General features: G+C 47.3%; 2 protein-coding genes across 2 annotated transcripts in view; one reads left to right on the top strand and one right to left on the bottom strand.

Annotated features, from left to right (window-relative positions):
- The window catches only part of LOC8031767 (poly [ADP-ribose] polymerase tankyrase), a 75,725-nt gene extending 65,041 nt beyond the window's left edge, over positions 1-10,684 (bottom strand). The window contains exons 1-5 of the mRNA XM_042288672.1: positions 10,327-10,684; positions 7,325-7,435; positions 6,517-6,638; positions 4,022-4,246; positions 1,887-2,143 (exon numbers count right to left, since the gene is read on the bottom strand). Coding sequence (XP_042144606.1) covers positions 1,887-2,143; positions 4,022-4,246; positions 6,517-6,638; positions 7,325-7,402 — 682 coding nt within the window. The 5' untranslated portion in view covers positions 7,403-7,435; positions 10,327-10,684. The remainder of the gene's footprint in view (positions 1-1,886; positions 2,144-4,021; positions 4,247-6,516; positions 6,639-7,324; positions 7,436-10,326) is intronic.
- An 886-nt stretch (positions 10,685-11,570) lies between these two features.
- Positions 11,571-15,458, top strand: part of LOC115314983 (cyclin-dependent kinase 1) — a 57,356-nt gene continuing 53,468 nt past the window's right edge. Inside the window, exon 1 of the mRNA XM_042288593.1 lies at positions 11,571-11,606. Within this exon, the coding sequence (XP_042144527.1) occupies positions 11,574-11,606 (33 nt within the window). The 5' untranslated portion in view covers positions 11,571-11,573. The remainder of the gene's footprint in view (positions 11,607-15,458) is intronic.

Raw genomic sequence — 15,458 nt, 5'->3', positions numbered from 1 at the left:
GAGGGACAGTCATTTGAAAAGAAAGCCGGCCCTGTTATTACATTCTAAAGCGGTGGCTTTATAGGGCCGACCGACCTCGGAAGCTGCGTAAGCACAAAATAGGCAATTCAGTCAGTCCGTAACCGCTAAACAATCTTGGAAAAAAAAAAAAAAAACTGCAACCGGTGTTATGGATTAAACTCCGGTCACCGGCATAGAAGCCGAGCGTGCTGCTGACGAAGCTACGGACCCAGCATGCAGAAACGGGAGGAGGAGAAGCAGGTGGTGTGAGTAAGCGCACGGAGCAGAGAGGGGTGAAAAGGGCATGAAAGGAGCAGAACCAGGTGGTGTAGAAAGAGCGCACAGAAACAAGGAGTGGAAAGGGCAGGAAAGTGCGCTTCCCCTTTCTTGGTGGTCAAGAAAATTCAGCAAAGGCTTTGTGTTTGGGTGGTGCTGAATTGAAGCGTGCGCAGTACCACAAAGGGACCATGGTGTGGTGCAATCTGCCTCCTTACGAGACCCTGCCCAAGGCACCACCCGAACTAAGAGCACCGCTCAACCCGACAAAGCTACCGCATTTGGCAGAATGGCCAAACATGCAGCCAATTTTTGTTACATTTTGTGATAATATAGGTATGGAAACCAGTCCTGAAACGCGTTCTGTGTTCAAAAGCATGGAAGCCAATGTAGAACATATGTAATACACACAGATATGCATACCTGCCAAGTGCGGAGAAAACAAATCCGGATAATTTCTACGCTGGGGGGAAGGGGGGGGGGGGGGGAGTTGAGAGGTTGCCTTCCATCAAGGCAACCTCGTTTCATTTATATTGCACTGCTCATGCTAGCAAGATGCAGCTGGGCCTCGTTATCATTGCAGCCGTTTGTTGCAACGGCAGAGACCCATTGTTTAAGTAATTTGAGTTTCCCGGGTAATACGGGAGACTTGGCAGGTATGCATATGGGAGGCACTGGTCCTATAGAGCAAAAATTACAGCAAAAATTTCTAAACACCTTTTTATTATTATTTTTAGGTCACGGATAACATTTTTATTATTACACGCACGAAGTGCACATTTATTTAGACACAAAGTCGCATATCCAAGCCATTAACAAGAATGTTTTGAAGAATATTTCATGGTTTCTTTTTAAAATTTCTGAATAATTCGAAGTAAGGAAGGAGAGGTCCAAGACTTCTCAAACATATGTACCACAGTCGCCGACCGATTTTTCTGACTTCGCAGGGACCAAAAAAAATGTCAGAATAATAGAGCAGCTCGAAAAATCAGCAGATTAAAAAACTTGCCTTTATTAAATCTAAGCGGGCTTAATTAAAAAAAGCGTAAACAGTACCTTCCTTCAGGTTACACCTGCATGCCTTGTTTTAGGTTACGCTTCCGTTTGCATTCGACAACTTTCTAGTAGCTTGAGAATCGCTGCCTTCTTTCCTAGCATTATGGTCAAGTACTTTCTGCGCTTCTTAGCGACACATTGCGGCAGAGGAAGAACAGATCGGGCAATGACGTCCCAGCCAGTGTACACAATTCACCAAGCCGAGATTGAGATAAGAGGTGCAAGTCTACGACTGCAATGGCGAATGAACAAAGCAAAATAGTAACAATGATGATAATGACGTGCAGATAGAGAAAAAAAAAAGCCGTACAGCGTCACCTTGCGATAGGACTTGGCAGTAATCGAGCAACGCTGCCAAAACAAGCCAATCCATGTGCAGCCAACAAAGACAAACCTTTTAAGCAATATTCTGGTTCCGCTTCTTTGTGTTTACGAAGGCCTCGCTGGACGTCTACCTTGAGCCCCACGGTTCCAAGGTGGCCAAAATGCATGCCAAGGTAGTAGCAGACCTTTTTTCTCTCTAGATTCATTATGTGAACTCTGACGCCGCTCACCGGTCTCGTTGCGCACCGCCAGGAACTCCCCCTTGTGGAAGACCACCACCTTGTCCTCCGGAGTGCTGGTGGCAGACGAGGGCCTCGAGCGCAGGGCCAGCACGGGGAGGGTGCCCGGAGACTGGAATGGCTGGTACTGCAGGCGCATGCGCTTGCTGGCACGGCCGGAGTCGCTTCCGGAACCGACCGGGGAGCGGGGGGACTCCCGCTTGCGGGCACGGCGGGGACTCATCTCGGGGGTGGCAGAGGAGGCGGCACTGCAACGCGCATACCCGATCAACATATCGAAATCGCGGAAGGACGACAGTGACGTAGGTTGCAACATTTGACACTCATAGATACGCGCGACGCTGGTAACTATGGAACGTAGCACAGAAGGTATCTTAGAGGAAATTATACAAGGCGGCGCAGCAGGTCACGGCTCATACGTCTGTGCACACAGTGTCTAAGTTTGGCCAGGTAGGCTAAATTCGGACAGTTTGGAGATGTCCACAAATGTTAGGGAATGCGGAAAGAACGCACAAGAATGCAACTGTGAATAATCCAGCCAAAGAAGCTGCACACTTTGCCTAGGTAACTAAAACACTTTGGTACTGAGCAAATCTCTATCCATACACACGCTGTTCCAGAAGCATTAGAAGACGGCATCATTCCCTCTGAAGCACGGAATGCATCCTATGTGAACCACACAGTGGCACCATCCGTTAATACCTGTGATGTTTATGTCCCCCTAATTATCATTTGTGGCTGCATGCTCACATCTATAGTTATCAAAAAGCCAGTAGAGCAAAAAGCAGTACAAACACATTGAAACGACTCTTCACAAAAAAAAAAAAAAAGAAGAGCAGAAGTCTGCAACTTTCTTTCAACGTCCCAACTAAAAACTCGACACACAAATGCAAGGTGGTAGCAGCATTCGTGCAGGGATGCAAAGCATTGAGATAAATGGAGATGCCCCACCATAACTCGCAACAGCAAAGTAGTGTGAATTGCACGTGAACTCAACAAACAGAGTCATTACTGAGCCCCCGCCAAAGTAACCAAGCAAATGTGTAATTCACTAATAAAATGTTCTACACAGTCCCAAAGGGGTCGAGCAAAACAAGGAGTAGTACAAAGCAGAGCAACTTTAAGCTGGGTCAACAAACCTCCCAAGGGGTCAATGAACTATGCAGAAATCCATGAACTGCTTCTCAAATGCAGCACAAAGCTGAGAAACTACAAGTGGTGTCAAGGATTTGTGCACCATGCCCCAAAAGATTACGTAATCAACTCGCGAGTCTAAACCAAGATATGCAATCGTGCAAGAGCTAAAGACACGAGGAACTGGGCAAAATCGCCACTCAGAAACTTCGAAGCAGGAAAGGCTTCAAAAAGGCACCAAAATATTGTAGGAACCGAGCAAGGCAGTGAGGCGGACAAGCAAATGCGTGCAGCAGTGGGAGCTGTCATCGTCTTGAGGATCCAATCGCTACCGAAAAGCAATAGGACAAAGGCCAAGCAGACCAACAGAGTATGTAAAACACCAAAGCAAGCGTTTCATAGCAAGCTTTAAGATGAAACAAGATTCCAAAGCACCACAGACAAAGCAGAAAAAGCAGGCGGCGGCAAAGTGACCAAAAGAGTCATTCATAATGGAGCCACTGAATAACCTACGCTCAGTGTGTCCCCACAGCATCTCCCTATTATGTCGTGGGCGGTGCAGTCTTTGGTGCTTCGTGTGGACTGGGCGCAATGAGGAATTGTTACGATTCCAAAATACGACTTCCCGAGCTATAGATAGTGCTGGGAAGCTCAGGCGACATTGTATTCCTCTGTCGCGGGCTGTTTCGACATTTCGGGAGGACGAAAAAGCGTTCCTCGTGATTTCAGATAAAGCCCTGTCTACGATAACTGGCATCAGTGATCTTAAGCACCGAAATTGCCGAAGTGAGGTCGCTCTGAAGAGTAGCTTAATTAGTGGCTCCAGTACAAAACATGCAAGACAAAAGGACCCAAAGGTTCTTGCGGCAAGCTTCGTAGTCGTGCCAAAGCATTTCAGAGAGTCCACTGCAGCAGTGGCAAACAGAAACCGATGCGGACACCGGGGACCATGCAGCGCGTCGGGGGGGAGTGCCGGGGATTCTGAAACTCACGCAGACGACGACGTGGGGGCGACGGGAGGGGCCTCTGCTGGAGGGGGCCGCCTGGAGGCTTCCCTCTGGGGGGGCTTCGACTGGGGACGGCCAGGCCCTGGCGTGGAGCCGGCACCGCCAGTGCGGGGCGTTCGCCGGCTGACAGGCGCCGCCTCCTCTTTCGCCGAGGAGGTCTTGTTGCCAGCAGTCGTCGCTACCGGTGCGCTCTTGTTGGCTTGTGATTTGCTGCCATCCGAAGTCGGCTTCGTGTTAGGGTGGAGGTGGAGGACGGGGCGGTTTGGGAAAAATCGCCCGGACAAAGGCTGGTTCACACGCTCGGTACTGCTTACGACCGGAGAGGCTTAGAACCAGCGGTGGTGCAGTCGGGCGTAGTCGAACGCAAGTGTGCGAAGCAGCCTTTGAACATTCGGTCAAGTGCAACGAAGATGCGATAGTACTCTGTGCAGCTTTCGATGGGCAGCACTTTCTACCGGAACGATGTGCAGTGTGACCTGTGGCGAAAGTCTAGTAAATGTATAAAGGACTTTTTTTTGTTCATGAACTTTTTTGGAGGGACTGCAACTTTTTGTCAGAAATGCCACCAACGCATACAATCTCGCCGTGAAATGCCACTGTGTCTAGTAGACTATCCTGCTAATATGCAGTTTGTACGCTACCTTGCAGGCCCCGTTCCTATGCAGCGAAGGGAGAGTTGGAAGACTAGTAAACGGAGAGGCTGTATATCCTGTTTTCTGCTAAGATGACAGTATATTGTCAATCTTCCACACTATAAACCCGCTCTTCGTGCATAATTACGCACAGAGAGCATGGTCAAGTGATGAAAAGCGGGCAGCTGATCAGTTCCCTGATAAGCCACTGTGTCAGCTTAGCAGCGAACAGAATACAGCAGCGACCAGCAGCCACCAGCTGCCATTCTGTAAACCGTCAAAAAACAATTCAGTGATACGACTGGTTCAAGTCATTTTGGAGCAACCAAGAGTTCATTTTGGAGCAGCAAAAAGTACTTTTGGAGCATGAGCACACATTTCATTTTTATTCACACCAGTGCAAATATTCTGTGAAGATTTATGTGTTTATGTCTGCCTTCCTGCTTCTGTGCATCCTCTTAACGGCATCAGCAGCATGGCGGGTCCGATTCCCTAGCTAGCAGTTTAATGGCACGTAGAAGCACAAGGCACACTTACAAGAGGCTGATTGATGAAGAGCAGTACAAACTGCTGTGCATAGCTCTTTAAGGCATGAAATCAGCCAACATAAAACGAATAGTATAGTCCACTGAAATAATGCTACAATATATTTATTTGATGTTTTCTTTAAGTTCTCAAGGTTGTAATAAAACTGCAGTTCTTAATTTAGATAGAATACAAAGCCTTTGTAATTTGATTATGAATATCAATGAAATTTTATAAGCAGAACTTCATAACAAGAAATTAACATGTAAACAACAAATATCCTTTCTTTAAAAAAAAATCTCCAAACTTGTTTGTGTTACTCCCAGGCTTGCACTTACTGCTCCAGCTGCCATAATTTAGTTTTAGTTTTCTGTATTCACTGTGCCATTGAACGATGGAATCTATATAAAGGTAATAACTAAACGAGTCAACATATAAAATAAACATTAAGAGCAGTTTTTTTTTTTTTTTTTTTTTTTTTGCAATGCTTAAGTACCTTTGATGAATCTTGGATGTGAAAAAGATATTGTCAAAATATAGCAGTCTTTTATTAACAGTACCTGCAGATTTTTTTTTTTTTTTTTCAGAAAGCATGAGTAACGAACCTGATGCTTTGGGGAAGTGCTTTCCCCTTACCATGCGAATGCACAGTGGCAAAGCAAGATATGCAAAATTTTTAAGCCCACTACACAATTGTCGCTTCACTGCAGGACGTGGTGGCAGGCACTCAACGATGCTAGCTATCCAGTCAGAACTAACAACGAGCATGAGAAATATTACAAAACTTCTAGTACTGCCAATGTTTCATACATCTAGAAATTAAATCAAATGTGACGTCATTTAAGGCGATAATCGCAAGTTTTGGAAATTTACACAAGCCTACCGTAACGAACCGGCCACGCTACGGGGCCCTGATTTATTACATTTTTAGTATTAATGAAGCGATAACAAGTTTTGGCACAACGTCGGCGCAAATTTCTCACATTTTGGCAAAACGTAGTGTAAGTGGCCCGGCGCAGTTTGGTGGAAATGGTGCGGCAATCGCGTCACCGACAATCATACGGAAAACAAAACGCAAGTGATGCACGCCCGTAGTGGGCAAGTGATCGGCATTACTGCTATAGCTACGTGATACCAGACAATGGCGTGCAGTCGTGTATCCCTACCACGTGATGCAACTTTAAAGACCCCGGGCTAACCGGGGCACTGCACTGGCCAAACTTCTCATCTACGGCCGAGACACCAGAGGTCTACTGGGGCTCGCTAATTTCCCGCCATCCAAACGCAAGCGCTACACAATTTACTTCCCACTGGCAGGCCCACCTGTTGGTGACGGAGTGCCGCGTCCGTTGAGAAGTGACAGTCGGGGTGGCCGGGGCCGCAGAGATGTCCTGCGGAGCTGCTGCCGCCGTCTTGGCAGAGTGCTTTTCTGGAGTCTTCTTTTCCTGGGAACATCGAGCCGGCCACATATCACACGAGCGTTGCTATAGTTGGTGACAAGTCGAGAACGGCAGGAAGGAGATGCACTGTTGCTCTTACTCTATCAGTGACTATGGGCAATAAGAAGTCTACAGATAATGGGACAAGTAGCACGGACAGTCAAAGTTTCATGAATGTTGCTGAAGCTAATTTTCAGTTTGAATTTAAGGGGACCACGAAACGGAGGCTCGTCTTCTGATCCGCTTCTGTGAGCCTGACCACATTAATTATCGATCGCCGAGAGATAGAGGAAAAAAACACGACGAGCTGGATTAACAATTCAACAACCTTGATTATTGAGGAAACGACAACTTTCTCACGTACGTGAATGGCCCCATAACAGACCGAGGTGTCGATCTGTCAAATGGGGTCTTCGGGGCGAAAAGTTTGGGGGTTTGTTACTGAGCAAACGAGTGTGCAGGGTAAGAATTACTCTTTTCGTGAAAGTTTTGCAACAGTTACAGAAGCACCGGTAGTGACTTTAGTTGGAAGACGCGCTCCAGGCCAAAGGAAGATGCGGTTACAAAAATGTCACATGTAGACAGCACACAAACGACAGACGATTCGGTGTGGCAGTTACCGTAAACGATGAGGGTACCGCTGTTTGCAAAATAGAACGGTTGCTACGATGCAGCGAGGGACTTCTTTGTACCTGTTGCACCGATTCAGAGTGGTTCTGCACCAGGAGCGGTGTGGGCCCATCCTTGCAGCCGTTGGTCGACGGCTCCATTCCGACGACGTGTCACGTGCCGGCTAGTGCTTCCTGCACAATCATGATCGGTCTCGCGTCAAAGCTGGTTCAGACACTTGCATCTGTGACTGACTGCGTTACAATGGCTCATGACTGCTTAGGAGAAAACACAGTGACATGTTTGTGCCATCTACCAGGCAGGCCTGGAACATCTCTGATCTGCGTATAATTAGACTGAAGGCTTTGCAGTAGTTGAGATCAAATTTTGTTTCCATGAGAAATGGTCACTTATAACATTCTAACATTTTTAGAATTATTTCCAGCCCATGGTGGAAGAATGATGTGCATAAAATAAGGAAATATACACAGATCAGAAATAAGCTAGAAATCTTGGGTGGAGCCTCAGGAACACAGAAAAACATTTTGCAAAGGTTGTTTTAGATGCAACAATTTTCATAAAAATGTGAGCACCATGTTACACAGTCCTCTTGCTGTTGGGAAAGGGAGGGCACATGTCATTGCACATGAAATTTTGCGGGGGGAAAAATGCATGTGAAACTAAAGCTCCTCTATTTATTGTGGCAGGTGCATTAATGGACGAAGCGCTTGCTTTGCGCCGCCCTTGGGGGGATTGTGGCAGTGCTGCAAGCAGCGCATGGCATGGGGTTGGTACACTTGTAAAACTAATGGCTGCACTTTTTACTTCTGTATTTATATATTTAGTAATACCTTATAGGTCCTAGCATAGTGTTATGCAAGGGATGGGCTTCTGATAACTGTGATAACTAATGAGAGCAACAGATACACTCAAGAATGATATAGCTACTAGCTACACATTGTAACAGACCTGTACGAGGCCATTACAGGAAGTGGCCCTTAGCTTTAGAAGCAAGGTCTTTTTGTGAAATGTCGGCTGCCGTTCCTGTATATAAAAGGAGCACAACTCTGCACTGCCAGGGCATCGTGTTCTGCAAATACGCTTCCCCAAAGCTTTGGCCTACCCCAGCTTTGCAAGGTACCAAGGAAGAAATGGCTAAGATTACCTTTGGCGAAGACAATATGAGAAATGTGCTGTTTCACAGTCCAGACAGAACTCATGGGCTACCAATCTAACTAGTCGAACGCTAGGTCAATTGTGTATGTTGTGATGACTAGGAACTCTCGCTGGTTTTTTGGGACAACCGCTTGTCCCATGCCTTATTCTTACATATGAAATGTGAGGCAACTAACCAAAGGCCGCTTCGATTTTAGATATAATGAAAAAAAAAATTCGTAAAATGCTTACACACCACGGCAATGCACCAAACGCCATCTCGGTTGTTTGATGCAGTGCTGTAGACACGGGCACAACTTTAGAAACTGCTTTCTTCATGCAAGTTCCAACAAAGCACTTTACAGGGCTAAAAGTCGGTCCCTTCAACACCGTTCTGACGACTGGAAGGATGGAGTATACGACGACATACTTTTTGACAATAAAGCCGACAAATGTTGGTTTGAGAAAGAATCTAGATAACCACCACGTGAGCTGTCTAGTTGTTAATCTGTTGATAACATAGAAAATTTGTCCTTCGAGAAGAGGAACAGAAAAGATCTACTGAAATTATCAAACTAATTTGCATTCTCGTTAAAACAAATGAAAAGAAAACACGAAAAATTATTGGTTAGCCTCGCACAACGCCTAGATCGAACCTCCATATAGTATTAACAACTTTGCGTGTATGATTTCTGGCCAAAAGTACCTCGCTTTTTTCGAGATAGCTGGTGAGATAAGCGAATGCGAGCGGACGAATCTAAAGATAAAAATAACGCTCATGGCACAACACTGCCACGTTAAGACTATGTAAATCAAAACATTGACCCCACCAAAACCCGCGTACGACAGCCAAAGGCAAACATCCCATGGGCCAAGCGATAGCCTAGCCCCAACTTGCGCAAGAAGTACTGAACAAAAAATATTAAAGGAAACGATCCATTCACAGGTCATTAATCTAACGTTGCAATTCAATAGAGCAGCGTCGATTTTTTTTCTTCTTTACTGTAAAGCCAGACAGACGCCAAGGGGAAACTTGACTCGCAGCTGACACAGCGTTTAGTACTGACGGTGGGTACCACTACGGCGATATTGAACACCCGACGATTTCTAGTTTTTGTCGGTTTTGCGCACGCCTGAAAAAGCGGCGAGCTAGCTAGCCTTGGGCGCACGCTTGGGCGTAGCTTGACAGCGTGAACGAACCCGAATGCCGCCTTTCCCCCAAGGCGAGACCGACCGGCCTAGCTTCGCGGTTGTGCGAATAACGCTTTGTCGGCGTAAAATGCCGCGGTTCTTAGACTAGCAATTCGTCGATTTCTTTTGCACAATCAACGAGCGACGGATCCTCGACGAATGAGCCGCCGCGAGCGCGGTAAAATCGATATCTAGCGCTACCTCCCGCCACGGACGCTTTTTGAGCCGCCGGTACGAGCGCGTGAAAAGGACTGCCGATGCTTACCCCCCGCAAGAGCTCGAGCTCGCGCGCGCTGGCCCGTAGCACAAACGGTCTCAAATCCGAAATGCAGGAACGCTCGAAAACCCCAACAAATAAGACACCGACTAGGCCTAAGCGTCCGGCGCGCGCGCGCATTCGCGCCGGCAACAAAAAATTTCTCAAAAGCCGTTTTACACTTTTTTTTTAATTTTTTGTTTCGCGTGGACCTCGGGATTCGAACCGCACGTCACACGAAGCCGCGAAAAGAAACGACCGCTGCGCTACGGCAGGCGAGAAACGACACGGAAAAAACGACGTGCGAATACAGAAAAGGGGTAAAGAAAAAAGCGCCTTGTGAAGTATGTCAACCGACTTATCGCCGGTCCGACCGGATAGACCTTTTCGAGTATCCGCACGCCTTTTTGTCGTCTCGGTACGCCTAGTCAGGCGGTGTTTCGGGGTGAACGTGTCACAAGGAACAAGGGGGTCTTCGCTCACCGTGCGCTCTCGACGAAAAGGCAGCGGCGACGTCGACGATATTTCCTTTTTTTTTTCACGACTCGGTTGGTGGCATCGGCGCCGACGGAGCGACCGTCATGTCGGCCATGTTTGGGAAACGGGCAGCCAGCAAAGCGCCGGGAGGTTATGCCGCGCGCGCGGCGTCGCGTAGGACGCTGCGGTGTTCCGGTGTCGCCTCAGCGTTTCCGCCGATCATCGAACGACGAAAACTCGGGGCCGCTTGTCCCTCGTGGTAATCCTACAACGGTCGGGAAACGTACGCGAGGTGCACCGATGTCGCGGCGTTTCGCGACGACCACCGCCAACATCAAACAAACGAAGATGGCTCCACACTCATTGATTGGCTGCGAGCATTTCGCCGTCATCTTTTGTAAGTAGCGACATCTATAAAGCGGCCGACCCGCCGCCGAGAAAAATGCGCGTGTAAAATAAAAAAAAAATTAGAGGAAACGAAAAAAATAATAATATTAATACATTTTAAAAAAGAGGATACAGTTGTATCTGGCTAAAGATGGTTGGAGGCGGGGCTGGACTTTGGGTCGGCGATGTTTGTTGAGCGACTCGCTGTTCTTATCATCGAAGGACCGGCTGGGTCTGCGCGCCAGGACTGAAGCCACTGAAGCGACCAAACCAACCAAACGTCGCTTGTTTTGCGGAAGGTCTCGAATGCCGACGTTGAGTTCGATACAAAGCACGTCCCAACTGTTCTTGGGGCGCGTTCTTTCTCTTTTTGTGTTGTTAAAGGTTGCCGGAAGCAAATGGAATAGGAGGCAATAAATTTACGGAAGTAACGGTGTCATGGAAACGGGTTTGTCATCAAAACCACGGTGATCAAAATCACCTTGTCTAACGCGTGGTTGCCGTGTGGGAAAAAACGTCGTACATCTTTGTGCATTCCAAACACGGAAGATTCGCTGCATTTAGATAGATGTGGTATGGTAGCGCAACGTTGGAAGTGGCTCGGAGAATAAGAGATTTCTATGGAAAATTACCAGGTTTTGGGGTGGTTGGGGGAAGGCGCGCACGGTGTGGTCATGAAGGCACGTTGCAGGCGCACGGACGATCTCGTGGCGATCAAGAAAATTCCGCACAAGACAGGCGACGCGGCCGGATTCCCGTGCGCTACTTTTCGGTAAATATACACGGACACCCGCAGTTTAGTCCTGTATGGCCAAAGGGGTCTGACGTGTGCGTGTCTGATATTTCTTTCTGGGCACTACAGGGAAATGAAAGCTATCCAGCACCTAGAACATGAGAATGTAAGTATGCGCATGGCATGCGTTTCTTTTTTTCTTTCTTAAGTTACGGAATGAGCTGTTTGACGGGCATTTAGAAAGCCTCCAGAAGCGAAGGCGGCCTTTTGTATGAAATGCAGTTCTTCGGAGCAATTGTTTCATTTGTTTGGAAGACATTAAACAGTTCTTCCGGTAGTGAAGAGCCTACATTGTTTATCAATTTTGCGGAAATCAGAAGTTTATCAATTTTGTGGAACGTGACCAAGAAGGTGAAGGGGGGCAAGTGTTGACGCGGCACTGGCGGCACTGTAAGAGAGGGCAAGGATGGACATTTAATCTGCTTGGATCAACACCGTTGGATAGATTGTAGGAGGGTGAGGAGAGGAAAGAGACGAGTTGGGAGAGGGAATTGGTGTGTCACATGACGTATATTTTTCTGCTAAACTTAGCGGAGAAACTGAATTGGTGTGTCACATGACCAAGGAGGGGGAAGGAGGGGCAGGGTATGCTGAGCTAGAGCACTATATAGCTCCTACGGAGCAGAGTAGCGCAATCCTTTGAACCCCGTGTTTTGCCGACAACATGGCCGACAGAGCGGCTCGGCGCGAGTCACGTGGTACTCAGGGTTCCAGGAGGCGGCCCGCCCTATGGGAGAATACATGGAGATCGACACAACACGGCTGATTAAAAAGTGAACGGCGAGTTCACACTTTCCAAAACTAGTCTGTCGTAAAGTTAGTAAATCACTAAACACTTTATCAAAGTTTTAATAATATCGGATGCGTGTGCAAATTTTGAGAAGGCAATTTCCAAGGCAATGGCGTTTGAAGCAGACGATTTTTGCTCGCAGCGGAGATGGGCTTTTCGGGTTGGCCGGAGCGGGTCACGTGAATGGTGTGACGTCGCCGTGTCGTCTGCTGCATGATGCCGTTCAAGCAATTTTTTAAAAAAAGTCAGGTCCTTGCGGGACACAAAACTTAGCGCAAATTATTCTAAAATGTTCCATTATTATGTCAAAAACAATTGCCATTCCGTACATTCCCACAATACTGAAGAAACAACGATTTTCTCACGTTCTCCATGCATTTCTGACCGCAGTTGGAACCTCCGGGCGTTCGCCGCTAGTCGCCGAGAGGCGGCGTTCTAGATTGCGCTACTCTGCTCCGAAGGAGCTATATAGTGCTCTATGCTGAGCACAAGTTCGTCTGCTTCTTTTGCCGGGGTTGTTGTGACGTCAGAACGCCGAGCTCTGATTGGCTCCGATTGGAAGGATAGGGGGTAGACCAGGGTAGACCTCAAGTATGGTGCCTGGAACGCGTCTCCGACCGGTGTGTTTACCGCGGCCAAAAAAGTGGTCCCTTGATTTCCGCCTGATGACGTCATAGAAGTGTCATGTTGTCGTCGGTCGCGACCCTGGCGGCGTCTCAACAGCTGTGGTGTATGTAGCAGATGCCTGTTCTGCTGCATAGTTCTGCTGCAGGTCGCATTTTACTACCTCGTTGCTTTTTACTGTGACAGTTCACGGAAGCTAGAGCAGCCGGAGTTGGGACGCCTGGGATGCCTAAAGGGACGTAAAGGGACGCCGCGACGGCAGCGACACTCGCGTTCGCTCGAGCTTTTCGCCAGCATTTCTACGGTCAACCGCCAGGATCGCGACAGGCAACATCATGACACTCGCGTCATTTGTTGCCACATCGGGACCACTTTTGATGTATGGGCGAGATAGGACGCTAAACACACCAGTCGAAGACGCGATCCAGGCGGCAGCTAGCATTGGGGTCTACTTGCTATCGTGATACGGTGGTGTTCGTGAGCGTTTATCCGACATTAATATATGTTTTAAAAGCGCAGTATTGTACAATTTATTATATATATAATATAAACATAATATACAACGCGCTATCAAGGTTGAAAGTACCAATTTTATATTTATGATTATCCCCGTAACCGCGGGACTGCGTCACTGCGTGCAGTCCCGCAGCTCCCCATACTTTTCGAATGTCCGGTTTGCGGCGACGTTTTCTTCCCTCGTACGGGCTCCGATTCTGGTGAATTTACGTTGTGCGTGAGCTGCTGACTGTCTAAAAGGGAAGGTTGAGACTTTCAGAAGGGAAGGGAACCGAAAAAAATCGAGTCATCGCCGCAGGGAGCGCACACGAGCAAGAGATGGGCCGACAACGTTAAGCTTCCCGCACTGCTGCCGCTGCTGTCGTGTGTGTTGTGTGTGTGTGGTTCTTTTGATCATCCTACCCCTCAAGTTTTTTTTTTTTTTTTTTTTTTTTTTTTGTCACCGCTGTCTGGGATAGTTATTTTCTGTGTTCGCTTGATACTACGGCATTTACGTGGATTCGCGGAACAAGTCCTTCTACGGTTTGAGTGACATGTGTGGCAACTAGCCAACGATGACACTGGTCGATTACCGATATACCTCTCTCTCGGCAGGGAGAGACTTAAAGTTCGTGTTCAAACGTTTTCGTCCCCGATATTGTGGGACGTATGGCTACGATCGACAGGTGACAAACAACTTATTTACGGGCTTTCTTGATCGTGTGGGCGCGAGTAAAGTGCTGCAGTCGGTTTTTTTCGTGATAGAATGACATTTTGTTCGTCGTTATCCGTGTGCGGTTGCGTCGACATTTGTAAATATGTGTGGTAATATTCTAGTTCTCACTGGAAGGTGAATAACAAGTTCATGTGATTATACAAAGTGCGTTGTTTGTGCTTATGTGCTTATTTATACTAATGGTATTTTATTGCCTTTACCGCGTTTATACTAGAATTTGTAAAGTTTAGTACCCCTGCCACTCGGAAAAGTTAATATATTTTCATTAAATGATATGGGACCTAATCAGCTCGCTGTCTTGAGTTATTATGCGAGCGTCGCAAGCTGATTTGTCGGCCCCATAATGTCATTCGATCGAAATTGCATTACATGATCGTGACACTTGTCTTGCCGTGTCCGCGTTGACTACATCTACCTGATTTTTAACTCTGATCTTTGCTGTGTCTAATCACTGCGTGTCTCGCCATTTTGTCGGAGTATTTCTTTATAAAATAGGCATTCTACAGCAATGATTGCGTAACTCAATGTTTTCTCTTGTACGCCTACCTCGTGCCATTTCGTACCAATTATTAGCGGTGTAATATTTTGCCCGTGTAATAAAATGTTTTCTAGACCCGTTGCTACGTGCAGCTTTCGTTTTAGCTAATAAGACGCGCGTATGTGGCTAAAAGCGCGTTACGACGGTCGATCCACGCGCGTTGCCTTCGCTTCGACGCGCGCCCCCGATGGCCTTCCTTTGCGACGTCAAGAGAAGAGTGCTACGGCCTTATTTCTAGGAGGTGTTGGGTATACCCTCCCCTCAGTACCCTTCCCTCTTCCACCTCAAGAGCTGCGCTCTAATTCGGTGTTACAGGGAGCTGTAAACGGCTTTCTTTCTTTCTTTTTCGTTTTATTCATTAAAATAATATTTAGTCCGCTTTTTTTCTTTTTTTCATTTTACTCATTAAGGTAATATTTAGTCCAGGGTGTCGAACCGGCCACTATTTCGGTTCGGTTCGGGTTCAGTAGCATTGTATTTTGTTCCGGTTAGATTCCGGTTTAAGGTAGCGCACATAGTATTACTCCGGTTACCGGTTTTAATAAGCGCGAACCGGTTCGAACCGGCTCCTAACTCGAACTTTGAATATTGACCGAGCACTTCCTGTAGCCTTTCCTGGGCACGTGATACTTGCAAAAGACCCATCCCGAAACTACTCCCTCTTCAGACAGATTTGAAAACCCTGCACAGTGACGTGCGCGAAGGACACCATTAATAGAGAGTTTTAGTATACCGTTTTCATCTTCCGCTCCGCTCTGAGGGTGCCAAACTGCGC

The sequence above is a fragment of the Ixodes scapularis genome, unplaced genomic scaffold (assembly GCF_016920785.2).
Source record: "Ixodes scapularis isolate PalLabHiFi unplaced genomic scaffold, ASM1692078v2 PGA_scaffold10__122_contigs__length_95168666, whole genome shotgun sequence".
NCBI lineage: Eukaryota > Metazoa > Arthropoda > Arachnida > Ixodida > Ixodidae > Ixodes > Ixodes scapularis.
Note: the sequence above shows the minus strand (reverse complement) of the source record. Positions and strands in the feature narration are given on the sequence as shown.